At 43.1% G+C, this 27,784-nt stretch overlaps 1 protein-coding gene across 3 annotated transcripts in view; it reads right to left on the reverse strand.

The window, feature by feature from the left end:
* The window catches only part of LOC122798298 (cytosolic non-specific dipeptidase-like), a 670,350-nt gene that overhangs the window by 159,264 nt on the left and 483,302 nt on the right, over positions 1–27,784 (reverse strand). For all 3 annotated transcript variants that reach the window (XM_044067122.1, XM_044067123.1, XM_044067124.1), the window contains exon 6: positions 17,768–17,968. In XM_044067122.1, the coding sequence (XP_043923057.1) occupies positions 17,768–17,968 (201 nt within the window). The remainder of the gene's footprint in view (positions 1–17,767; positions 17,969–27,784) is intronic.

Consider the following 27,784-nt stretch of genomic DNA (forward strand, 5'->3'; position numbering starts at 1 on the left):
ATGCCAGAATGTGCTGCACATTGTTGAGGCAGGTATCTGGTTGGTGTAGCATCTCAACCACTAACAGCATCAGAGAATGATACCAAAAAATAAAGCAGAGCAGACTTATTACTTTTACTGGTTATTTATGTATAAAAACAAAAAAAAAAAAAACGTAGTGGATAAATGTGCCCAAAGTGACCAGTAAACCATGTAAAAACACACTTGGAGGAATGACCCAAAGAGTCCAAAACACAGTTTATTAATCACACAAAAAAATAAAAACTCAGAATGCTTAATGTTTTCACCATGTTTTCATCTTATAAAGAAACGTCATGAGATTAGAGCATACCATATTACCAGAACCTATTTATATAGCTGGGGATTAAAGGGACATATACAGACAGGCAATGTTGTAATTTTTTTCCTGCTTTAAAAGGTTCCTCTCATTCAGACCACTGCACAACAAGACAATGCAAGATTGATGTCATTTGGGGGGCTGTGGCTGACGATGCCTGTAACATGCAACACGACACAGTGGCACAGTCTGTAACACTGTAAGGAAGAAGTCACTCACGTCCATCATAACAAAGACTCTTACAGAGGTAAAGGCTGAGTACACAGCCTCATCAAAACATGGACAACTTCTACCTTACATTCCTTTACAAACTCCACTTTGGTCACCAAGAAACATAGCATTTGAAATGTTCACCAACTCTCCATCACAGGGAATAGAGGTGGGTTGTTCGGTACCACCATGCCTACAGGATCAACCCTAATATGGTATTAACCAGCAGATGTGCAGTTTGTTAGTCCAGGCATAATTAACTGCTGATCGCTGTACTGGAGAAATGGAGTGCGTTCTTCATGGATCGCCAAGAAAATGACAAGTAATAGTGACAAGGAGTACATACACAGGCACAGTGTTGCCTACACTGGTCCACCATGAGAAACACAGCAACTGCCCTCTGATCTGCCTCCAGAGGTCCTGCTTTCCTTAACTCTGGAAGGGGTAAGATGCAGGCAGGTCAGACACAGACCACACCGCGACAGACCACAGAAACTACTGAAGACATGACCTCATTGTTACCGTTGGGCAAAATGCCTGCCACACCTAGTCATGGACTTAGTTTACATTGTGGCAGACACTTGTATATCTCATATACACTCATAGTTCAACCCCTTCCCAGTTGCTTGTGGGTACACAGGCTTCTATCCCACCCTCCCATCTTTGGTTACCATTTCATGGGTAATAATGGTCACTAGGATCACTATACTACATGCCTAATCACAGGATCACAGCCTCATACTCCTCCCTGCCATGGGAATATCAAGCCTCAACACTTCACGCCAGTTCTGTGTTTTAAGCATCATGGCCCACAGTTGCGGACCAGACACAATCTTCAAGCCAACAACATGTACTCGGCCAATGCTCATGTCATGGCAGCCTAACTCTAGCACTGAAGATTGCATTGTGATTTGACTTCCTACCACCTCCTACGATACATGACTACTGCGCTCACCTCCCATGACTCTGCCTCATCTCAGTGTTGAAGTCATGTGCTAATGTACCACCCTCCCAACCAACTATGAATGGGATGCTAACAGCAATTTGCCTACCCCTCTAAGCTGTGTGGGGATGGTTATGTCTGATGCACAGCCTTGATGTCATAATGCATGCATCATTTCATTCTATGTTGTGAACATCAAGATTCCACCTACTTCACACAGCTGCAATGTACTGCACCCACATTAGATGTGGTACTGCTGCAGTGTGTTCCTCACCATCCTGCCTTTCCACTACTGGAACAACTGGTTTGGAATATCCTGCCAAGAGGTTTATCTGATGCTCCAAATAACACCCTGTCTGCACAATGTCATGTTCTGCAGCACTGCAAACATAGAATCTTGCTGCACATTTTAGCCAAAATATGTTTTCATTTACAGTGACCTGAATTTCTTTTCTGTATGTTATTTGTGAAAAATACATCCCAACATGTATAAGTTATGCTACATAAGAGGTCTGTAAGTTCCCTAACAGTAAGAGAGCCCTTGTGGATGAGACCATCTGTAGCAACATGAATAAAAATAGATCCGTACTTCCATAAATTAAGGCATTCTCTATTTTTGCTGATGGCAAGCATAACACTATTTGAAGTTTATCATCTTCTCTGCAAATTTAAGTATCAGTTCCTCAAATAACTGAATCTCCATTTACTATAATAACATTTCTGATAAGATTTGAAGAATCCCCAGCTTCTAATTTAGTACTATATGCTCTATCATTTACAAAGTAATGACTGTCACCATTAGTCTTATTAATCTCCACTGTTTTCATTGCTTATTACTTTTGCAAGTAAATAATTCTCATTCAGATGGCTCTTTACATTCACATCTTGAGCTATGTTGGAAACTGTCTTTCTCTTCTGTTTTCTTATAGTAATGTTCTTAACTTATTCCAAGTTCTTGTACACCATTAATCAATGTAAAAAAAAAAAAAAAAAAACACAGTTATGCACTGCAGAGCAGCATACCTCCATTATATGTTCTATCTAGAATCAGTCTGACATTTTGAGTTTTACTATTTGCATACACAGTGTGCCTCTTATGCATGGTTCCTTATTTCCATTTCATTATGCATGTATTAGCATGCACAGCATAAATAGGTTCATAAGACGATCCCTAGGCTATTGGCCTGGAGGCCAAGTCAGCACCTGTTTCCCCTGTCCAGCAGGGACACAGGTGGGATCCCAGGGGTATATTTTCTATTTCTCATCCAGTTGTCCAGGTTCCTCTTAAAGAGGGCTAGTGAGGTACTCTGGTTGACATGGAGAGGAAAGTCTATTCCACAAATGGGGGAGTTGTTGAGACACAACTCTATCCCACCACCAAATTCTACTAATGTCACAGACCAGGTTGAGACCCTACGTGCAGGTTGCGCAAGTGGAGTTTGACTTACAGATATGCAGCAGCTCCATCAAGGCTAAGTTTGAGACAGCCTTGTATGCCAGACACTGATCACCTCTAAGCAGCATACCACAATGTTTTGACTCATGTGCAAGTGAGCAAGTCTCTGAATTGCCCACACCCTGTGCACAGTTTATATACATGGTTGTGCTATACAGGGTATGCTCTAATCATTTTAGAGTCCCAGCCAAAGGAAGAGTTACGTGCAGTTGTTCTAAGATAATGCATAAATCAAGTTATTGACTTCTCTTATCTATAAACATGAATCATAACACATTAAGTAAGCACACCTTGCATAATCATTACATTCTTGTACAAGTAAGTGTTCCAGAAACAGAGCAGCATGAACATACTAAGTTGAAATTCTGTATTTAAGAAGTACCTGTAGAACAATTATACCATCATTTTACTTAGATATACTTAAATTCACCAGAATCCTATCTTAAGAAGAAAGTTAATATGATGTACATGCAAGATGAAGCTGCTCAAGAAAGGTCTTTTAAAATATTCTAAAAGGGAAAATTGAAAGTGGTTTCAGCTGTCAACACATATATCACTAAGGCTGGAGAGGAAAGCGACTGTTTTTTTTTTTCCCTTTAAAAAAACAATGGCAAAATGATGGCAAATAATCATGTTAAAATGATGCATCAAGTCCAGTGAATTAACTTCAAGTATTTTTTCAATAAAACACGGAATACAATTAATGAAATAAATTAGGCAACTGAAAGATAAAACAATAAAATTACATGAAAACAATAAAGTAAATCATAAACAGAAATCATTACAGTTTGTCCTACCCCTTCAAAAAGGAATCTTCCGGATATTGGCAAAGGCTCAACACCAAAAAGGAAAAAAACTAAGGGTAATGCTGCTCAATGCCAGAAGTCTCAATCTCAAGATGCACGCACTCGAGGCCCTTCTCAAAATGGAGAACATCGATGTCTGTGCTGTGACAGAAACCTGGTTCAAGGCTCCTGAGAGCACCCCAGCACTAACAGGTTTCACCTCATATCATACGTTCCGGCCCCAAAATCCGGACAACACCAAGAAAGGAGGGGGGGTGTCCATATTCATAAAGGACACCCACACCTCAAGGTTGGTGGCAACGCACGATGCATCGGAGACCATCCAGGTGCAATTAACCATAGGCAAGACTGCTCTGCAATTTGTAGCATGTTACAGGCCACCCTCTCAAACTCAGGAACCTCACATGGCCTTGCTGAAAACATTGGAGGGATAAATGTATCTCCAAACACCATCATACTAGGTGACTTCAACTACCCTAATATAGACTGGGAACACTACTCAAGCCCGAACACTCTAACCCAAAGATTCCTGGAGTTCATAAACTCAAATGCCATGGAACAACTAGTCACCATCCCCACAAGAGGTGAAAACATACTTGATCTCATCATCACGAACATGGGATCAAAATGTTCAACACCGAAGTATACCCTCACTGGTGAGATCAGATCATAAACTAATCTCGCTGGAGGTGCTCATCCCGCCACCACCTGAAACAAAAAAGACCACAGTGAAAAACTTCTCAAAAGCCGATTTCACACTTCTAAAAACTAGTGTGGTCTCCTTTAAGGCCCCTGAGCCAGTGGTAAACATTACTCAAACCGCTGAATCACTTACAAATGCCTTCTACCAGCACCTACAGGACTGCATGGATGAGGCAATCCCAAACAAAACTAAGACTCTCTGTACCAAAGGCAAGCGTCCAGTCTGGTGGACCCCAGCCATAAACAAGCTCTACAACAAAAGGAGGAAGCTACTACAAGACAGAGCAAAATCCTTGAAAGGTAAGACACCTTTGATCATTATAAGTAAAAAACTAAGAGCTCTCATAAAATCATCAAAGGCAAATTTTGAGAGAAAAATTGCCAAGGACTCAATCATAAGGCCTTCTTTAGCTATGTTAGAAACCTAGGAGGAAACTCCCAGATATGCTCAGAATTAGTTCAAAATGATGTGAATATTACTGAACCTACACACATTGCTAACATACTGGCTGACAGGTTCAGTGCAAACTTCTCCCCCCCCTCCCCCCCAAAAGGAGAGATATCTATTCCAGAGGATTGTAGCCCCCAAGCATCTCCAATGCCCAGGTGAGAACTGCCCTCACTAAGGCAAAAACACAGCACACATGGGCCCGGAAGGTGTCACCGGCTGTGTGCTTCATGAACTCAACGAGGAATTAAACCCACAGTTAGGACAGCTGATTAATCTTAGCCGCACCTCAGGATACGTACCAAGGAGTGGCGACGGCGACTGTGGTCCCACTTCATAAGGGCGGTGCCTCCACAGACCCTGGAAATTACCACCCCATTAGCTTGACAAGCCTTATCTGCAAAGCCATGGAGAGGATCATAATGGAACTCATAAATAAAGACATAGGGAACTTGCAGACTTTGGATCCAACCCAGTTTGGCTTTGTCAAAGGCAGATCCTGCCTCTTAAACTTGGTTGACTTTTTGAGACAGTCACCAAGGCCATTGATGAGGAAAGGCAGTCCATACAGCCTACCTCGACCTGGCAAAGGCCTTGACACAATACCCCACTCAGGTATCATCGAAAAACTCATCAGCTTGAATGTAAACCCATACATCACAAGATGGGTTGCAAACTGGCTAGCGACAGAACCCACAGGGTCAGAGTTGCTGGAGCCATGTCAGACTCAAAGCCTGTCACAAGTGGTGTCCCACAGGGCTCAGTCCTGGGTCCACTCTTGTTCGGCATCTACTTTTCTGAAGTACAAGCAAACACAGGAGGGTTATGGCTGACAAAGTTTGCAGATGATTGCAAACTGGCCATAGTCGAAAACACATCTGACACAGATATCCTCCAGAAGGGCCTCACAGAAGCGGATAACTGGTGCCAGAGCCATGGCCTGAAGTTAAACGCCAAAAATGCATAGTCATACCCTTCGGGAAAAACAAGGTTACCCCTAGCTACCATATAGGTGACAATCCACTGAGCACAGAAAAAGTCATCAGGGATCTGGGGACCCAAGTTGACAGTAGTCTTTCGTTTGACACTCATGTTACTAAAGTAGTTAGGAAAACCTTCTATATCGCCCACCTGATCATGAAGGGATTCACATCTAGATCAAGGAGGTCATCGTCCCCTGTACTCATCACTCATTAGACCTATGATTGAGTACAATGCCCGTTCGAATGTATCTGACCAGACACCTGATGCAGCTTGAAAGGCCCCAAAAGTTCCTCACCAAAAGGATAAAGGGTCTCAAAAATATGTCTTATGCTGCCCGACTGAAAGAACTCCAGCTTTATTCAGTCTCATACCGCTTGCTCAGAGGTGACCTGTGCCTGACATATAAGGCCATGTCAAACCCAGATTTGATGAATATGCTTCACCTCAAAAATCTAGATCCCTCAGAACCACAAGGGCGGGAGACTTAAACCTTGACACGGTTATAAATAGAACGTGCTGGAGGGACAGATTCATCACCCAGAGACTCCCTATGCTGTGGAACAAAATCCCGGTACATGTGAGGCAGAGCACCTCGCTGTCCTTGTTCAAGAGGAATCTTGACCAATGGATGGGAGATCGCAGATATACCCCAGGGATTACTTCAGTGTCACTGCTTGACAGAGGCACAGAAAAATGATAGGCATAGTTTTTATTCAAACTAAAGGGGTGGCGAAAGCCACATAACTATGGGCTAGGCTTATAAATGCCCTTGGGCAGATAGCCTAGTATGAACCTATGAACCTATGAACCTATGAAAAAGTAAGTTTTAAGTGGACAGCCAATGAAAGATACTCCTACAGCAACTGAGGTACAGTCCACAGGTAAAAAGCCTGAAAGCCAAAGGAACAATTACTTGAACATTCAAAATGTACCTGTGTTGGAATAACCACCTGAATACTCAAAAATGTACCTGTGTTACCATTAGCAACCCCCAAGTGACAGAAAGCAAAACCCAGAAAGGCTTTATAGCACAACTAATGTCTTCATTTAAGTGGGATCCATGTTGTGAATGAAGGACACCAACAGAATCTCACAGATAATTCTGATGTGAACTGGCAGATAATGAAGGTTATGCAAAACAGAGGTAAACATTTTTGATGACCTGAAACAGTAAGTAACTTATCAGCAGGTTACTTACTGTTGACAAAGTACAGTTGTGTACACTTACCATAAATGTAGATGTTAAGAGTGTATTCACTGTTGCAGTCATCACACTTGGGTTATCTGCCTGCAGGCAGCTCTCAGTCGCCCGAATACCAGAGTCTTGGGATTTCTGCGTCGGATGCTGTCGCTTCTTCTATGATGTCAGATCGTCATGGGTATAAAACATGCAGCCGATACCATTACATCAATTTTTCTTGCCCCAGATGTCAGGAGGAAGTGATTACATGGTGTGGAACACCTCCAGTAAAAAGTAAATACCATTGCCATAAGATTATGGCCAAAAAAGAGGATCGGTAGAAAGTATAGATAAGTCAGGGGGCTGGAGGGAGGGTAACCAGGACTGCAACAGTGAATACAGTCGAACATCTACATTTATGGCAAGTGTACACAACTGTACCATGTTCTTCATGTTTCACTGTTGCAGTCATCACACTTGGGTTGATTCCCAAAGCTGAGGAAGGGTGGAGGCAGTCAAGAAGTATTAGGGCTGGCTAGCAGGCCTTGTAAGACTGCTGTAGCAAATCCAGTTCTGAATTTAGAAAAGATAGGTAAGTGGTAATGCTTGGTGAAGGTGTGCACAGAACTCCAGGTTGCAGCCTCCAGGATGCCCCTGGTAGGGACTCCCCTGAGAAATGTTGTAGAGGTTGAGGTAGCCCTAGTGGAATGGGTTCTGATCCCCTGTGGGGTAGGTTTTCCATGGCACTTGTAGCAAAAATGGATGCAGTGTGCTATCCATTTGGAAATGGTTTGCTTTGAAATGGCCTTGCCCTCTGCACCTGTAACAAAGCTAACTAGCAGCTGGTCAGATTTTCTGAAAGGTTTAGCTCTGTCAAGATAGAACCTGAGCTGTATGTGCACGTCCAAGGAGTGCAGGATCCTTTCCCCTTTATTCTGAGGATTAGGAAAAAAGGTTGGTAAATGGATGGATTGGTTTAAAGCCACGCTGGTTACCACCTTGGGCATAAATGATGGGTTAGTCCTGAGGGAAACCCTGTCTGCATGGAAGATAATGAAGGGTTCCACAGCCATAAGGGCCTGCAACTCAGACACTCTTCTAGCTGAAGTGATGGCCAAGAGGAAGGCTGTTTTCCAAGACAGGAATTTTAACTCTGCTGTAGCAGCAGGCTCAAAATGGAGGAGCGTGAGCTTCTCTAGTACAAAGAGAAGGTCCCAGGCAGGGGTGGGAGCTCTCCTCGGAGGCCTTAAATTGTTAGCTCCTCTCAGGAACTGTTTGATGAGAGGGAGAGAAAATAGAGGCGGCTCGGTATTGTATTGAGCTGAGATGGCAGAAGCGTGAATTTTAATTGATGAGAAGGATAGACCTTTGTGGAGTAGCTCTGCTAGGTAATCTAGGATTTGAGGTAAGGAGGGCACAGCTGTGTCCTTTCCTTGAGATTGGCTCCAAGAACAATATCTTTTCCACTTTTCTGAATAGGATTTCCTAATACTTAGGCCTTCTTGCCTCAGGGATGACGTCCAGCACCTGTTTGCTGAGGGCTGCTGGTGGTGCATTCAGGGGATAAGCCAGGCTGCAAGGTTCAGGGTCTGCAGCTGTGGATGCAAAATCTGTCTCTCCTGCTGGGACAGCAGGGAGGGGATCTGATGTAGGTGCCAGTGTGGCATTGCTGTCAGACTGTGCAGGACAGGGTATCAGTGCTGGCGTGGCCAGTCTGGGGCAATAAGCATCGTCCTTGGCCTGTCCTGTTTGATCTTGAGTAGAGCTTTTGAGAGGAGGGGCAGATGGGGGGAGGCATAAATTTAGAGGTTTTCCCATATAAAGGATAGGGCATCCACTTTCCACGCTTGGTTGTGGGGATTTCTGGTGCAAAATTTGCTCAATTGATGGTTTTGAGGGGAGGCAAAGAGGTCCACCTCTGGAGTCCCCCACCTGTGGATTAGAAGTTTGAATGTTTTGGGTTCCAGCTTCCACTCATGTGGGTCCTCTAGATTTCTGCTTAAGTTGTCTGCCAGTGAATTTTGTTTGCCTGGCAGAAATTGAGCTTGCAGGTACACTTGGTTGCTCAGGACTGTGCTCCACAGGGCCATGGCTAACCTGCAGAGAGGGTAGGAATGAGTTCACCCCTGCTAGTTTATGTACCACATAAATGTGGTGTTGTCTTTCTTTAACAGGAGTTGTCCTGGAAGGATAAGGTATTTGAAGGCTATCAGAGCATTCTGTACAGCTAACATTTCTTTTTGATTGATATGCAGGGGAATTTGTTCTGGGCTCCATTTGCCTTGAATGCATTTGCCCGCCATGTGAGCCCCCCACACGTAGACTGATGCATCTGTTGTCAGGGTTTGCGCAGTTGAGTGAAAGGAAGTTCCTTGTTTTGGTTGCATGCCTCTGCCCACCAAAGGAATTCTACCCTTAGACAAGGAATGATAGGAATCAGTGTTTCCAGGTCCTGAGAATGTTGACACCAGCGACTTTTTAAGTACCACTGAAGTTTCCTCATATGCAGTCTTGCATATGGAATTAGAAGAATGCATGAGGTCATGAACCCTAGGGCTTGCAGTACTTTTCTTGCAGATAGCTGGGTTTTGGTGGCCATTAGTTTGAAGTAGTTTGTCAAATAAATCTGTTTTTTTCTGGAGTGAGGAATGCCATCTGGGAAGTTGTGTTCAAGTTTGCACCCAGGAATACATTCTTTTGGTTGGGCACCAGTTGTGATTTCTTTTTGTTGATGGTGTACTCCAGAAAAGTGAGAAGTCTCTTTACAAATGCCAGGTGCTGAAGTAGCTATTCCTGACTGTCTGCCTGAATCAAGCAATCATCCAAATATGGGTAAATTTGAATATTTCTCTACCTGCAGAATGCAATGGCTGAAGTCAGGCACTTTGTAAATACCCTGGGCGCAGTAGATAAGCCAAAGGGAAGTGCAGAGAACTGATAGTGCATACAGCCTGCCCTGAAACGTAGATATTTCCTGCAGGATTCCCTTATGGGGATGTGCAGATAAGCTTAAGTCTAGGGTGACTAGCCAGGTGTCCTTGGCTAGCACAGGAAGAAGCTGTTGCAGAGTCAACATCTTGAATTTTGGAACCACCGGGAAGGTGCTGAGAGTTGACAGATCTTGAATAGGGCGCCAAGAGCCCTCCTTTCCAAGCACCAGGAATAATGTGGAGTAGAAACCCTGTACCCTTTTCTCTATAGGCACAGGTTGAATGGCCCTGATACTGGGAAGGGAAAGTACTTGCTTTTGAGCCTCTGCCTACTGGTTTGCAGGAACTTTTGGCAGCCCGCTTGGAGTTGGCAGTGAGTGGAAGTAAAATCTGTATCCCTGGGATACAATGTTTAGGACCCACTGGTCCTGAGTAATGGGCATCCAGTTTTGTGCATGCATGGTGAGTTTTCCTCCTAGGGGTGGAAATACTTGAGCTTTGCTGGGAAGGAAGATACACAAGTCATTACCACTCCCTGTTTTAGAGGAGGGAGCACTCCGGGTTTGGACTGAGAATGTCTGAAAGGGACTGGAAAGGACCAGATTTTAGAAGGTCAATGCCTACTGAATCTAGGTGGCTGCACCTGTAAACAAATATTTAACAGTTTGCATAGATTTAACTTTTCCTCCATCTTTTTAAAAACTACTTCTGCTTTTGTGCCAAAAATATTTTCCTGGTTTAATGGCGCATCTAGTAATTTTGCTTTGACATGGTCTGGCAAGGTTTGCTCCTTCAGCCAAGCATGCCTTCTCAGTACAGACCCAGTGACAGCAGCCCTGCAAGATGCTTCTAAGGCATCAAAACCACACTGCAAACTATGTTTATGGTTAGCAGAATGCATTAGCTGTTGTAAATCTTTATTTTCTGTACAATCTGAAAGCAACAACATTTTTTGTTTAATTAGTTCCATAATATGCTGCTGGTACTTCAAAATGTGAAAAGTACAGTTTTGTACCTACCATAAATGTAGATGTTCGAGTGCTAATACAGTTGCAGTCATAACAGATGGGTTCTCCTGCCGTCAGGCGGGTCCTCGGTCGGCCGAATTCCAAAGTCTAGGTCCGGCGTCGGTTGCCGTTGCTTCTTCCCTGACGTCAGTGCGACAGGGGTATAAAGGAACCAGCCGACGCCATTTTCTTCAGTTTTTCTTGCCCCAGGTGTCAGGTGCCCCCAGAAGGAAGGCAATAATAAATTTGTGTGATAATGCAGTGCTATATAATCAAAATACAGTAGTTGCAAGCAAATACATCATAAATGAAAACCCCAATCAGGTTGTATGAGGATGTGGTAGCCTATAGGCCTGTCCCAAGAGGGGAAGGAGGGAGGGAAACCTGGACTACAGCTGTATTAGCACTCGAACATCTACATTTATGGTAGATACAAAACTGTACTATGTTCATCGTGCATACAGCTGCAGTCATAACAGATGGGTAGAATCCCAAAGCTAAGAAGGGGTGGTAGGGCACTAGTTGGAACTAGGAGGAGCCAAAATGCCCTGCAAGACTGCAGTGGCAAAGCCTGCTCTAGATTTGGAGTATAATGGTAGGTTGTAGTGCTTGGAGAAGGTATGCACAGAACTCCAACTGGCTGCTTCCAAAATATCCTTGGTAGAGAACTCCTCTGAGGAAGGCTGCAGAGGTGGCTGTGGCCCTGGTGGAATGAGTTCTAACACCTGTAGGAACAGTTTTGCCATGAAAGGAGTAGCAAAAGCGTATGCAGTGGACTATCCATTTTGAGATTGTCTGTTTGGAAATTGGCTTCCCTTGAGCTCCTACCGCATAGGCCACAAACAGCTGTTCTGATTTTCTGAAAGGCTTTGCTTTGTCCAATTAATAATGCAGCTGTCTGTGGATGTCCAAGGAATGTGGTAATCTCTCCCCTTTGTTTTGAGGATTAGGATAAAAAGTAGGTAAATGTATGGCCTGATTTAAAGCTACCCTGGATACCACTTTAGGCATAAAGGACGGGTTGGTTCGTAAGGAAACTCTGTCGTGATGGAAGATGATAAAAGGCTGGACAGCCATGAGAGCCTGTAGTTCTGAAACTCTACGAGCTGAGGTGATAGCCAGAAGGAAAGACGTTTTCCAGGACAAATATTGCAAATCTGATGAGGCAGCTGGCTCAAAGGGAGGTAAGGTCAATTTTTCCAGAATGAAATTAAGATCCAAGCAGGTATTGGTTGTTTCCTTGGAGGCCTTAAATGCTTAGCCCCTCTGAGGAACTGTCTTAAGAGAGGGTGAGAGAATAAAGGTGGATCAGTGTTGTATTCTGCAGAAATGGCTGAGGCATGTATTTTAATGGAGGAGAAAGAAAGCCCACTGCTTAGCAGTTCAGCCAAATATTGTAGTATTTGAGGTAAATTCAGTTTTCCAGGATCCTGGCCCTTTTTCTCATTCCAGACACAAACGTTTCCATTTTGCGGAGTAAGCTTTTCTAGTTGATGGTCTTCTGGCCTCCAAAATGACATCCTGCACCTCCTTGGAGAGTAGGGCCTGTTGTGATGCTAAGGAATCTTCCATGCGGCTAGATTGGGTGTTTTTAGCTGGCTGTGAAGAGTTTTGAAACTGTGCTGAGTCAGAAGAGGCATTAGAGGCAGGGTCCATGGTGGGGAATGCGTAAGGCTCCTCAGGAGTGGGTACCAGTGTTGCCTTGGCCAGTCCGGAGCCTTTGGTCTGTCTGATTTGGTCTTTAATAGAACTTTGGGCAGCAGAGGAAGAGGAGGGAAGGCATAAACTGTCATTGATGTCCAACTGAAAGAAAGAGTGTCCACTCTCCAGGCCTTTGGATGGAAGATCCTCGAGCAGAATTTTGTCAATTGATGATTCTTGTGGGAGGCAAAGAGATCCATGTCTGGCCTTCCCCATTCTTGGATTATTTCTGTAAAAACTTTTGGATGCAATTTTCATTCATGTGGATCTGTCATATTCCTGCTTAGGTTGTCTGCCAGCGTGTTTTCCTTGCCTGGCAAGTACTGTGCTTGTAGTTCCATTTGTAAGTCCATGGCCATGTTCCAAAGTGACATGGCCAGTCTGCATAGGGGGTAAGAATGTGTTCCTCCCGGTTTGTTTATGTACCACATAACTGTGGTGTTGTCCGTTCTTATCAATAATTGACCTGGTTGTAGAAGGTCCTTGAAAGCTATAATAGCATTTATTACTGCTAGCATTTCTTTTTGATTGATGTGAAGGTGCTTTTCTTTTTGGGACCATTTGCCCTGAATGCACCGATCTGTCATGTGCGCCCCCCAGGCGTAGTCCGAGGCGTCTGTTGTGATGACTTGATTTGCTTGAGGCTTGCTGAATGGAAGACCTGTGTTTGTTTGACATGCTTGAGCCCACCACAGAAATTCCTTTTGCAGACATGGAATTAGTGGTATTATTGTTTCCAAACTGTGGCTGTGTTGAGACCATATGTTTTTCAGGTACCATTGTAGTTTCCTCATATGCAGCTTTGCACATGGGATTAGTAAGATGCAAGATGCCATGAATCCCAGAGCCTGCAGGATTTTCCTTGCAGTCAGCCTGGTGCAATTTGCTAGTGTTCTGAAGTATTGTATTAGTTGCCCCTGCTTCTCTGGCGTGAGGTAGGCCATCTGGGTGTTTGTGTCCAATTTGGCACCCAGGAAAATTATCTTCCGAGAGGGTATTAGCCTTGATTTCTTTTTGTTGACTGTGTATCCCAGAGATTTCAATAACATTATTTACACAAGCCAGATGTTTCAGAAGAATGTGCTTGCTGTCCGCTTGGATCAGGCAGTCGTCCAAATAGGGGTATATTTGTATCCCTTGAAGTCTGCAGTAGGCAATTACTGATGCCAGGCATTTCGTGAATACTCTGGGCGCAGTAGATAAGCCAAAGGGCAATGCAGAGAATTGATAATGGGTTGAACCTGCAAGAAATCTGAGGTACCTTCTGCAATTTTGTCTGATTGGGACATGCAGGTATGCCTCCTTGAGGTCCAATGTTACCAGCCAAGACTCCTTGCCCAGCATGGGAAGAAGTTGCTGTAGAGTGAGCATCTTGAATTTTGGAATGAGTAGAAATGCGTTTAGGATGGATAGATCCAAAATAGGTCTCCAATCTTTTCCCTTCCTTGGCACCAGAAATAGCCTGGAATAAAAACATTGACCTTGTTCGTGCGTAGGTACCTCTTGAATAGCTTTCATGTTTATGAGATCTGTAATTTGCTTTTGTGCCTCTGCCCTTTGATTGTGTGGCAGGTTTGGCATGCCTCTCATTTTTGGAAGGGTGTGAAAATAGAATTTGTAGCCTCTGTTTATAATGTCCAGGATCCATTTGTCCTTTGTGACAACATGCTAATTTTTTGAGAATAATGCCAGCTTTCCTCCTAAGGGGGCTGCCATTTGAAACCTGGTTGGCATGCAAAGGGGAAAGTCATTGGGTTTGCTTTCTGAAAGATTGCGAGTTGTCCTCACCACCTCTTTGTGTAGGAGCTTGCCATTGTCTGTCTCTATACGATCCTTGGGATTGTCCTCTGCCCCTCGGGCGCCTGTATCTGCCTCTTTGGGGCCTGTCTGTGGCAGGAAAGGACCAGTTTTTGGAAGGCCAATTTCTACTAAAACGTGGGGGTTGAACCTGTAGAAATTATTTCACAGTTTGCACTGATTTAGCCTTTTCCTCCATTTTCCTTAATACCTCCTCAGCATTTGCACCAAATAGTACATCCTTTTGAAGAGGGGCGTCTAGTAATTTAGCTTCGACATGATTAGGCAAGGCTTGTTCCTTGAGCCAGGCATGCCTACGTATGACTGATCCTGTAAAAGCAGCTCTACATGAGGCCTCTAGAGCATCAAAACCACATTGTAAGGTATGCTTACCCACTTGTTCTGCACTATGCATCAAATCCTGCAACTCCTTCAGGTCTGGTTGTTCAGGTTGTGACATTTTACTCTTCAATTGTGATAACAAAAACTGTTGGTATTTTAGCATATGAAACTGACAGTTTAAGGCCCTTATGGATAAGGTAGCCGAGGTATATACCTTTTTTCCCCACCTTTCTAAGGATCTGGAATCTCTCTCGGAAGGCAATGGATTTTTGGCAATGGAGGCCTTAACTCCCTTGGGGCCCTGTGAGATGCTTTCTGGGTTAGCAGCATGGCTTTTGTAAAGAAATTGGTGTGAGTCAGGAACCCTGTAGTACCTGTCAGGCTTAACTGGAGCTGGAGGTAGAGAGTCCGGGTTAAGGCAGGCCTCCGAGTAAACATCATCTAGGATGTCCAAGACAGGAGGAATAGCCAGAGGCCTATGCTGAGGTAAGAAGAGAAATTCCCTGAGCCTTTTCTTGGAATCTGAATAATCCTGGCCTTCCCAGTGGAAGTGTTCCCTTAAGGTATGCAAAGTTTCCCCAAATGAGTAATCCTCAGGGGGGGGATACAGAAGGGATGGACTCCTCCGCATCAGAGTCTTCAAAAGGGGAGTAAGAATGTTCCTCATCATCAGAGTGCTCTGAAATAATGGAGCCCTGATCAGAGGAGGGGGAATCTTCCTCCACTCTGGGCCTTTTGTCCGGTGGGGGCTGAGAACCTCTGATTAGAGTAATTAAATCCTCAGCCATTTTTAAGCATCTGTTTCTTAGGCATGGGGCCTGGAGATGGGCCCTGTGTAGCTGGTCTCTTAGAGTGCATGGTTGCTTTAGACTTTGTGAAAGCCTTGATGGAGAAAGAAGAGGAAGGTCTGAAGACACCTTGAGTGGAGGTGGACCTGTCCACATTCTGAGTTTCAACGCCAAGAGTGGCTTTGGTATCTGTAGTCGGGGTGTGGGCCGAGGAGCCTGCGACCTTGGGCACAGGAGACACCGTCAAAGAAGTGTCGTCGGTAATCAGGAACTGCGTAGGTGCCTCACTGAGAACCGGACCACGTGTAGTCGGCTTTGGCGTGGTGTCGGTAGAGGCCGCGGACCTCATGTGTCGGTCCTTGTCTTTGCGTTTTTTAGACAAAACCGGAGTCAGAGTATCCGACGACATAGTATAGTTAAATGCTTTCCCAAAATAATGCTGGGCGAACTCCGCCCAATGCTTAATAGTGCGTTTGTTTAATGTAGCACAAAAGCGACAGACCGAGACGTCGTGGTCTGGGCCTAAACAAGGTATACAGAGGGAATGGAAATCCTTATGGGGTATTTGCTTCCCACAAGAAATACAATTATTAACTTTGTCTGACATTGGTCTGAGGCAAGAAAAGTTTCCCCAACGGGGTACTTAGCTTTTAAGAAGACTTCGGTTTCCAAATTTCGTAATTTCAGGAGCTGGCCGACCAGCACTTGCGAACTGCTTCTGCTTCGGGCACCGCGCGGCAAGAAAGACTGGAGAAAATGGCGTCGGCTAGTTCCTTTATACCCCTGTCGCACTGACGTCAGGGAAGAAGCGACGACAACCGACGCCGGACCTAGACTTTGGAATTCGGCCGACTGAGTACCCGCCTGACGGCAGGAGAATCCATCTGTTATGACTGCAGCTGTATGCACGATGAACATCTGGCAATTCAAAGCCCTGATGCCAAGAGTTGCAGAAGTATATACCTTCTTACTCCATCTGTCTAAAGCTCTAAAATCCCTGTCCGAAGGGGTAGGGTTTTTGGCTGTAGTAGCCTTAATGCCTTTAAGTCCCTGGGAAATAGTGGGAAATAGTCTCTGGATCCGCAGTGGGATGCTTAAAGAGAAATTTGAGAGAGTCAGGTATTCTGTAGTACCTGTCAGGCTTTCTAGGAGCTGGTGGTAAAGTATCAGGAGTAAGACTGGATTCCATGAAGACATGATCTGCAATGTCCAGAACAGTGGGGGTAGAGGCCTGTGCTGGGGCAAGTCTAAAAATTCTCTTTTTGGACTGAGGGTAGTCCTGGCATTCCCAGTGGAAATGCTCTCAAAGTATGCAAAGTTTCACCAAAAGAAAAGTCCACTGGAGGGGAGGCAGAGAGAATAGAATCCTCTGCATCTGAATCTTCATAGGTAGATAAGGGTATGTCCTGGTAATCAGAGGGATCAGTCATCGGACTCATGGTCTATAGAATCAGAAAAAAAATCAATTATTTGTCTTTTAGAGGGGGAAGGCTGACTTCTCCTAATTAAAGTTATAAGGTCTTCAGCCATTCTAAGCATTTGTTTGCGGCAAGGGAGCTGGAGCATGCACTTTGGTCATTGATTTACTAGGCGTAGTGCGAACTCTGGGCCTGGGAAACTCAGTATTTTTAGTAAAAAATGACACTGCCGGTTTAATGCGAACATCGGAAAATCAGAATGCTCTCAGAAGCTGGTGCCTGCACATTGGCTCTGGACCCATCCAAGGTAGAGACATCCGCAGGTTCCATAGATGAAGAAGCAACTCACGGCATACCAGAGTCCGAATGGGTCTCAGCAGAGGTCTGTGAATCTGTAGAAGCTGGTATCAGGGGCTGCAAAAGTATTTGCTTTCCACAGGCAAGACAATTGTTAACTTTTTCTGACATCGGTTAGAGCAAGAAAAAAGTGTGATGACTGCAACAGTGAAACACGAAGAACATTTAATGTTCTATTATGAAGACTAAGGGGAAATGTACACTTTGTGTTAATTCAACATTCAAGAACCATTACAGTAATTTATGCTGTGTTAAAGAAGCTATCACTTAATAAGTTTTCTTCTCTGAAACTTCAGCTTAGATCTGCTAGCAAAACAAAGTGGTTAAAATACAGGAAAAATAAATAAGTTCATATATTTACCGTCAAATAGAAGTAAGTAATGCCTCTCAGTCCGTAGGTTATACACGGCTTATTTTTGCCTAGCCAGTAATTGTCTGAAATGCAGACATAATCAACATCTTTCAAAAAAGTCTTGCTGCGAGAGAACACAAGCTCATCGAGACCTTCAGACCCAGACTCTTCCATTCCTTCCAAGCAAAACTTGATGTTGATTGGTAATTCCTTCAGGAAGAAAGGTAGTAAGAATAAGATACTTGGTTATGGACTCGAATAGACAATATTTTTCTTTCATTAGAAATTGACTGGAATACGAGTATTCTTATACAAAATGTAAGATGACAACTCCACCCAAATATCAAGTTTATGACTAATCAGTCTTTCTTACCTGTTACTTCTAACAGTGCCACACACAAAAATCATGATATAATCAATATTCGCTCGGTCTCCTGCCTGTAACTCAGTTCTGCAGTTCATCTACACTACATTATTGCTTTCTATGACATTTTGCAGAATTATTACTCATTGGAATTTGTCACAGGGCGAGCTCTGTTTGAGAGATGTCACTGTATATTGAAAGTGTAGTTACATTTCATAGATGGAAACCCTTAAAAATAATGTGCAACTTAATTAGTAGCTTCAGTTTTTAATAAAAATCTATTTCCGTGCTTGCAAATACTCTTGCTGAAAAAAAAATTTAAAGTCCCAACAAATGCAGATGTTTAACAGAGTCGCCTCTAGTTATCTTACATTAAGTGGTAGCTAAATATTTGCCAAACTGTTAACATGTTGGTAATTAATGATGGTCTTTTGTGACTTGCAATTAAATCCAACTCTTGCAGAAAGAATGATGTAATTAGGTACCACCAGCATGGGACAGTGGTGGACAGCCCAATTAAACGTCTATACTCTGTAGTTGTTTTAAAAGCAATTTTAAAATTGTGTTTGTTAAATTTATTCCGGCAAACAGCACATTCCTCCACACAGTCTTTTAAAAAAAAAACCTCAATGTTACAGTAATCTAGCAAAAGAAAAAAATAAACTCATTCTTGAAACTACGTACAGGCTGACAGTCAGTCAGCTGTTAGTAAAAGATGAGCTTTAAACCTCAGCCAGAAAATGTGGCCTGAATTTACAGTTTTCAATTTGAACAAAATCATTTAAATTAGCTTTGCTTTCAAACCCTGCATTAAGTACATTAAATGCTGTTTAGTAGATGATGACAAACAATAATTACAGGACTACACTGGAAAAATACATGATCATCTTGACAATAAAAGACAAAACCAGGAACTCAAAGTATTCATAGGATCACAGGAGCTTACTATGCTATTGGCTCTGATGCCCTTACAAGCCTAGCCAAGAGTTTAGCCCATGTTTAGACAAGCCAGCACCCAACAGGTGGAATCCAAGGGGTGTATTTTCTGTTTCCCATCCAGTTAGCCAGGGTGTGCTTAAAAAAGGGATAATGAGGTACTCTGCTTGATGTGGAGAGGGAGTCTATTCCACAGATGGGGGGAGTCTCTGGGAAACAAATCTGTCTTGCCAGCAAAGTCCTATTTATATCACAGACCAGGTTGAGGTCGTGTGTACGTGTTAGTGGGGCTTGGAGCTTGACTTGCAGATATGCAGAAGTCCCATCAAGGTGGGGTCTGACATTGCTTTGTATACCAGACAGAGGTCACCTCTGAGGTGTCTGTATGAAGCCGAAGGGAGCATTGTACTCAATTGGCCTTACAAGGGAAGAATACAGGGATGTTATGACCTCTCTGTCCCTGGATGAGATACCCTTACTTATGAGGTGTGCCATCATGTAGAATGCTTTCCGTACAACGTAAGCAACACAGTAATCAAAAGTCAGGTTGCCATCAACCTGGGTGCCCAAATCCCTCACTACTGATTGCATACTTAGGACGTTGTTATTAATGTGATAATATGTGGGGAAGTCACTCTCCCCAAAGGGGATGATGATGATGCATTTTTTGCCATTCAGCTTGAAGCTATGTTTCTGTCACCAATCATTTGTTTGGGTGAGACCCTCTTGGAGGACATCGAACATCACCTGGGGAACTGATGACCATGCCCAGCTTGCAGTCATCTGCAAACTTGGTTAGCCTTAGCCCACTGGTTTTAGCCTGCACCTCAGAGAAGTATATCCAGAATAACAAGAGGCACCAAGACTGATTCACTGTAAATGAATGGAGAGAACCACGGATGCCATTTTGCCTCTCTGATATTATCTTATGAGGACAAGGAGGAAGAAAGTAGCAGTGTATATACACAAGGGAATAAATTACTTATGAGCCAGTTGAGGAAAATAAACAAAAGGATTTTGTGGGGAAAGGGTGGGAGGGAATCTGGTAGAAAAGCACCGTTTACAGACCTTCAAATGAAACTGAACAAAGGAAGATCTAATAAGGACTTAAATGGAAAATGGAAGAAAGGCTGTCTGGGCACTGATTATCTTCAACTATGTTTCTAGAAAATTAGGGTGATTTTCCCCACTGTGATATCCCTCTGCAGGTCTGGTTGCTCATAAAGAGGAGGTGATGTTATTTTCTTGGTCTGTACCAGTTGAAGCTCTGCCACTGACTAACCAGTGAACAACCTCTCATGGAGTTGACTGTTACCTTGCAGGAAGTAACATGGAGGAAATACTAAGTGTCCTCTGTAGCCATTTTGCAAAAAGGGAGTGATGCTTCTTCTATGGCCATTTTGCAGGATGGCATGATGTCTCCTGTTCTGAGAGTGATCTGCACTGGCTCCTGATCTCAGCTTCAGATTCTGGTGGTTAACAAGGCATGGCAGCAAATTGATGACAGCTTAACAATGTGAAACATCTAATGTCATCGTCTATGAAATAGTGTGACCAGCAAGTTCCAACCGTTAGGCAACTGGGGAGCCAATGGCCCATAACATCGATCACCTAGACAAGTGATACCTAGGTTTCCTACCCTCTGGTCTGGCCTGGTGTCCAATTATGCCAGGGCCTCACCCTACATACCCTTTTCTGGTGTTTTCACTCCTTTACTGGTCATTCCTTGTTCAGTGTCCATCACAAAACCATTACCACTTGTCTAACCTCTGTATGTGTTCATCCATTGTCTTCCCAACCTTGCGTGTCTACCCTGTCCATTTTGTCTGTCTGAGTCTGTATTTTGTCTGTCTGTTTACCTCTTTCCACATGCTATTCTCCCCCTCTCTCACGCAGCCTTCCCTTCACTCCTTCATTACCTACCATTATTTTCCATTTATAAAAAAGGTGTCTTCCTCTGAAAGATAAATGCCCCCCCAATACACACACACACACACACACACACACACACACACACACACACACACACACACACACACACACACCCTTCCTTATGGTTACCATCAAGTCCTACTCTTATTGGCTGTATGCCTTTCCCATCCTGCTTTCCTATCTGCTTTACTCTGATGAACAGGGATGGCACTTTGCTGCTCACACCAAGAGTGGCCTATCCAATGGATCTTATGCACTCTTATGACATATAATTAGATGCAGCTCTAGGGTGATTTGCTACGCTTGTGAGCTCACACTGACTAGTCTGTGCTAGCCTGTCTTCAGTGCAACGTCCCCTCTTGGTGTACTTTTCCAGACATGAAGTAGATTAGCTCTCCTTCTCCCTTTAGCACTGCACCTTTCAGGCTCTTTTTCAGGCTATGGGTGCTACTCAATGCTTAAGGTATGTCTGATTAGCAATGCGCCTCTTTGCACACTGACTCCCCCCCCCCCCCCAAAAAAAATAGCACTCATCAATGAATCTTGGCTACTGTCCAAGTTAGAGATACCCAATGAAACAGGGAATGTTGGTAACCCTGTATATAGCATTCTTCTTCAGTATATGCAGTGAAGCAGTACTAATCATTCTTCCAGTGAACATCAGAAAGTTATGTTTTGGTCATAGTTTGCATTCATCCGAAATGGTTTTAAAAACGTAAGGTACTCAACAGCATAAGTACAACCTCATGGTGTCAGTCATTAAATTTAATTGCACTTCCTGTTCCAAACTATACAAGTTTCCTCAGCATAAGTTAATGGAAAAAATTAAACTGACAACATAATCCCATCATATGAACAGATTTAGTTATATCAGTTAATTTTAGGTGGTTCCAGATGATGTTTAATGTTATCAGTTAGATTCAGATTATGCTTAATTTCAAAAAACAAAAAATAAAACTTTCATCTGGTATGCTTCCCATTAAAGGATAATTTTCATAGTTTGCAAGCCACCTATTAGTAATGTTTCAGTTCCTGAAAAATGCTAACATTTTATTCCATCCCCTGTGAAAGTGACCATGACTGTGACAGGCACTGTGTCTGACGTCTCCACTCTGGGCCAGTAATCAAGGAGCCTCAGTCCTCACCACTGACATTGGAGAAGGACGCTCACTTGGAATAAAAATGGATACACCCAGTATTTCCAGATGCAGCTCTCTGTATCAAGCACAATTCCCCTTAAGAGCACACAGGGAACACACACAGCCTGGGAGGTGGGTTTCTCTCTCTCTCTCTCTCTCTCTCTCTCCCCAGGTCTCCAATAAGGCTCCCCACTGGCACAGCTGTAGAGTTAAGTCCTCAGCTGAGTGTTCAAGCCAAGTCCTCCAGCACCCTCTCTGTGAAACCAGTGCTTCGTGTCCCTGCTCCAAGTAGCAGACACCCACAGACATTTGAGAGTTGATTTCACACAAGAGGGAAAAGATGGCACAAATTTACTAGCTATGCCCCTCTGCCCAGACTATAAGGTAGTTACTGCCACCAGACACTCCAAAGCCAGCTACTTTAAGGCTCTTACAAGGATACCCAATCATACTGAGTGAAAATAATAGTACAAAATGGCAATGTTGACCAAACAGCCAGACTTTCAGGAGTGGTCACAGTGTCATCAACAGATACAATGGATATAAAAAGTGTAAACACCTGTTAAAGGGCCAAGTTTATAAAAAAATGAGACAAAAATAAATAATTTCAAAGCATTTCTCATCTTTAATGTGACCCATAACCTGTACAATTCAATTGAAAACAAACAAATCTGTTAGGGGAAAAAATATAAAAAATAAAAAAAATACAATAAGCTGGTTGCATAAGTGTGCACACCCTTAAACTAATACTTTGCTGAAGCACCTTTTGCTTTAATTACAACATTCAGTCTTCTTGGGTACACAGTACACACCTGCCATCAAAGAGACGCTGATTAACCCCAAATAAAGTTCAGCTGTCCTAGTAGGATTTTCCTGACATTTACTCAGTTGCCTGCTACAGCAAAAGTCATGGTTCACAGACAGCTTACAAAGCATCAAAGGGATCTCATTGTTGAAAGGTATTAGTCAGTAGAAGGGTACAAAAAATTTCCACAGCATTTATACCACGGAACACAGTGAAGACCATCATCAAAAAGTGGAGAAAGTACAACAGTGACGTTGCAAAGAACTGGACGTCCCTCCAAAATTGATGAAAAGACAAGATGAAAACTGGTCACGGAGGCTGCCAAGAGACCTACAGCAACACTGAAGGAGCTGCAGGAATTTCTGGCAAATACTGGTTGGGTACTACATTTGACAACAATCTCCCATATTCTCCATATGTCTGGCCTATGGGGTAGGGTTGCAAGATGGAAGCCTTTTCTTACACAGAAAAACATCCAGGCCAGGCTAAAATTTGCAAAACAATACACCTAGCCTCCCAAAAGCATGTGGGAAAATGTGTTATGGTCTGAAGAAACCAAGGTTGAACGTTTTGGCCACAATTCCAAAAGGTAGGTTTGGCGCAAAAATACTTTGCATCACCAAAACACCACCATCACCACGGTGAAGCATGGTGGTGGCAGTATCATACTTTGGGATTGCTTTTCTTCAGCTGAAACTGGGGCTTTAGTCAAGGTTGAGGGAATTATGAACAGTTCCAAATACCAGTCACTTTTGGCCCAAAACATTCAGGAGTCTGCTAGAAAGCTGAAGATGAAGAATCGCACCTTTCAACAATGACCTCAAGCGTGCATCCAAACCAACAAAGAATGGCTTCACCAGAAGAAAATTAAACATTTGGAATGGCCCAGACACAGCCCAGACCTAAATACAATAGAAAATCTGTGGGGTGACCTGAAGAGGGCTGTGCACAGGAGATGCCCTCGCAATCTGACAGATTTGGCACGCTTTTGCAAGGAAGAGTGGGCAAATAGTCAAGACGTGCCATGCTGATAAGACTCCTACCTAAGACTGAATGATGTGATTAAATCAAAAGGTGCTTCAACATAGTATTAGTTTAAGGGTGTGCACACTTATGCAACCACCTTATTGTATGCTTGTTATTTTTAATATTTTTCCCCTAAATGGTTTGTTTTTCAATTGAATTGAACATGTTATAGGCCGGTTTCAATTTATAATCTTGAAATACTAAAATATTGAATTATAGTATTTCGAGACTATAAAGTCGAAAGTGCAGTTATGCCAAACTGCATAATATCGAATGCAGAAATGTTGAATCCGCTGTTTTGTTGTTGCATTTGTGACGTGCGGTGCGGTTTGTGGATTTAGTTGGGGATTAAGTGGTGTTCTTCTAAGGGTATTGGGTAGGAATTTTAGTGTCTGTGTGTGTGTGTAGTGGTAAGTTCTATGTGTTTGTGAGTTTGGTGTGACCTCTGAGTAGCAGGGGTGTGGGGGATGCAGCCCCCCACATGGGGGGTGTAGGCGGGCTTGCCCTCCTGCTTATAGGCAGGGTAGTTGTGTTTGTTATGTTGTGTTTGTGTGTGTTGTTTTGTTTGTTGTAGTGTCTTTAGGTAGGTATATTTGTGATTGTTTGTGTGGTGGTTTGTGTATGTGAATGATCACAATTTTGAATTTCACGGTTGTGGGTGTAATTTTTTTGGGCTTTCGGCTTTATAGTGTTGAGATACTAAAATTCAGTATTTTACTATTTTGAGAATATAAAGTGAATCCTATAGGCCACATTAAAGTTGGGAAAAGTTTTGAAATGATTTATTGTGGTCTCTTTCTTTATATCGCAAAAACCTGGCATTTTAACAGGAGTGTGTACAATTTTTATATCCACAGTACGAGTACTCTCAAAGGTTAAAATATTCTCTAAAGGACCAGCCACAATGAAAATTTAAATGTACTTAATAATAAATATTAAAATACTAAATATCTATTTACAATATACCAGTGTTTTAGTCACAGGAAATATTAAAAACAACACAGGTGGACAGGTTCACACAGTTACAGAAAAACAATAGTTAACCAATCTCACTATATTTTCTGACTATTCTAAAGAATTATTATTCCCTGGTTACTTACTAGACAAGGCAAGATGAAGTGGGTGAGAAATCCTTCTGTGTCAGGTTACAAGGAACAGACTGCCCTGAGACTTCAGTCTCACCTAAACATTATTTTAGTGATGGATTACTAAATTACATCACATACATCTGGTCATCTGACTTCTGGTTCCCATGCAAATCCCCACTGCTAGAAACTATCAGGATTTAGCACCTATGTCAATAATACACAGAGAGAGAGAGAGAGAGAGAGAGAGACTTGCTAAGATCTACTGCAGCTCCTGGAAGTCATAAAACAATTTCAACCCCTTACCCTTCCAGAGTAGTAATTAGTTCACCCCAATGACAATGCAGAAAGCTTCCTGTATTTTCAACACAAGCATCTGTACAAATCAGTTTTATATACAAATGGCATGCAATTCTTTACAAAATTCTGGCTAGCTCTGCTGATGTAAGTTACACATCCACTTCCCTACTTCCCCTGGCATAGCTAGCAATATGCCACATCCTCACGCTATAAAACACAGGACTTCAGCTTGGTGTGTCATGGAGAACAAAGGTTTCTTGTTCTTCCTACACATATTTTGAGAAGCACCTGCTGGGGCAGTGGGATGGTCCCTTGTGGATGGTGGATGACTAACATGAGCTTACCAAAAAGATGCGTGATGTCACTGGAATAAACCATTCAGGTAAGCAGTGCCAGCATCACTACAGTGATGTGAGGTAGTACCACCCAGACCTGCTTTGGCAGATTAATACAGCCAGGTATGCATTGTGAACAGCCCCCCCCCCCACCACGTACTACTGACTGTTGCTATCTTACCTATTTTACATGTATACTCATGAATGTTTTCCATCAGCAGAGGAGTGAACTTAACATGGCTGGGTATCACAGAAGTAACCCTCCTGGCAGTGGGATAAGTATGAAATCTGTGCTAGTCCACTTAACTGACTGCATTTTTAGCATGTGTACATAAACGTTTCCCTACTTCACTGTCCATTTGCAGGTCCAGTTGTGGAAGAAGGAGCAGGTAAAGCCAAGGTCATCATGGTCTGTGCTGACAGATGCCTTTGACTAGGGGTGTTATTCACTAGGCTTGCAAAAATCTGAAGACTGATAGCTTAGCATTTTCCTGATGACACCACAGGGTTCCTTCTCAGCAAGGGGAAAATGGTTCTCATTACTGGTAGCATCCTGGAGGGGTTTCCAGTACCACTTATGGACACATCTCAGGTGGGGGCAATGGCTCTTCTGGTGAAATGTGGCCTGAAGGGAACAGCTCTAGTTCTTGGCATCAGATGCTGAGGATGGTGGCTACCAACATGCAGATCCAGCTAGATGACAAACTTATTAATATGGAACCCCTTCTAGCATGTCTAGTACAGTCGAACTGTCAGGTCCTACTCACTACATTAACCACGGAAGCAACCAGCCCATACACTGGGCATCCAGGTGAGTTAACACCTTGATTTGTTGAGAAAGTTTCAATGGATCAATAAAACTTTGACTGTCAATTCACAGAAGAAAAACAGCCAAAACAACTTTCACAGATACGTTTTCTTTTCTCTCTTCACTGCTGTATGACCTGAGAGTAGGTACATTTATGTTTTGGGAGAGGGGTGTGAGGGGTGCCCACTCACATGGAGGGAAACAACTTTATATTTAAGGTTCTCCAAAAGTTTTGTTTTTTTGGTGACTCAGCACTCCGTTAAAGTGTTGTCAACCTATTGGCATGAATCAGATTGGGTGCACCCTGCAAAGACCCTAACCTAGGCCCATTTTGATGTTTTCCCTTCAGTGTGCATCATTCTCAATATTTTCACTGCCTAATCTTCCTCATCACCGCTTGCTCACCCTCTGTTTATCTTCATCCATTCAATGTCTTCACATCCTTATGTTTTTACTCTCCCTGTCTGAGTTTGCCTTTTCTCACTCTGCTACTTTTCCTTCTCCCTTGATCAGACACAGCCTTCTCTCCCCCCAACTTCTGGACCTTATGTTTACCCTAGCATATTTCATTCTGCTTGAGCTCCATTATTCACTCATTCATACGGTGAACAGTGTTGTGATTTTACTGTGCAGACCCACAGTAGTTTATCTGGTGGCCAACTTGCTGCCATTTTTTTATTGCCGGATGATCTCAAGATGCATCTACTTGGCACTACATTGCATACATGAACACAAATTGACTTGGACATATCTTGCCTTCTCAATGGAATGTCATATCAAGCATGTGACCTACTGTAGCACTGCTCCAGCTGTGGCACAGCCCAGTGCTGATTATTGGCAGTTTAACACATCTCTAATCATGTGATCCTTTGCTCAGACTGTTGTGTAATTCAATCCCGGATACATGTCCCATTATCAAAGCAGCCCAGCATGCAGTAACCCTCTCTAAAACAGCACTTCTCTAGGAATCCCAGGTACCATTCATTTTCAGAATACCCTGCAAAACACAAACAAATGGTAACCCTGATTACAGCATTCTTTCTCATCATATGTAGTGAAGTATTGTTAATCATTCCTTTATTGAGTAAGAATAAGAGATCGCAGGAATAATTTGGGACATACTGTGCATTCACCTAAAGGAATTTTTAAAAGAAAGTCACCTAACATGATCAGTACAGCTAGGAGCCGTAATTCAATTACAGATCCTGTTCAAAGGCACAAGGGTTGTCCTTAACACAGACAGATAACAAAAATTAATGAAATCAACTACATAATCCCATCATATGAAACAAAGGT

Source organism: Protopterus annectens, chromosome 3.part1 (assembly GCF_019279795.1).
Source record: "Protopterus annectens isolate FY-2018-M chromosome 3.part1, PAN1.0, whole genome shotgun sequence".
In the NCBI taxonomy this organism is placed as follows: domain Eukaryota; kingdom Metazoa; phylum Chordata; order Ceratodontiformes; family Protopteridae; genus Protopterus; species Protopterus annectens.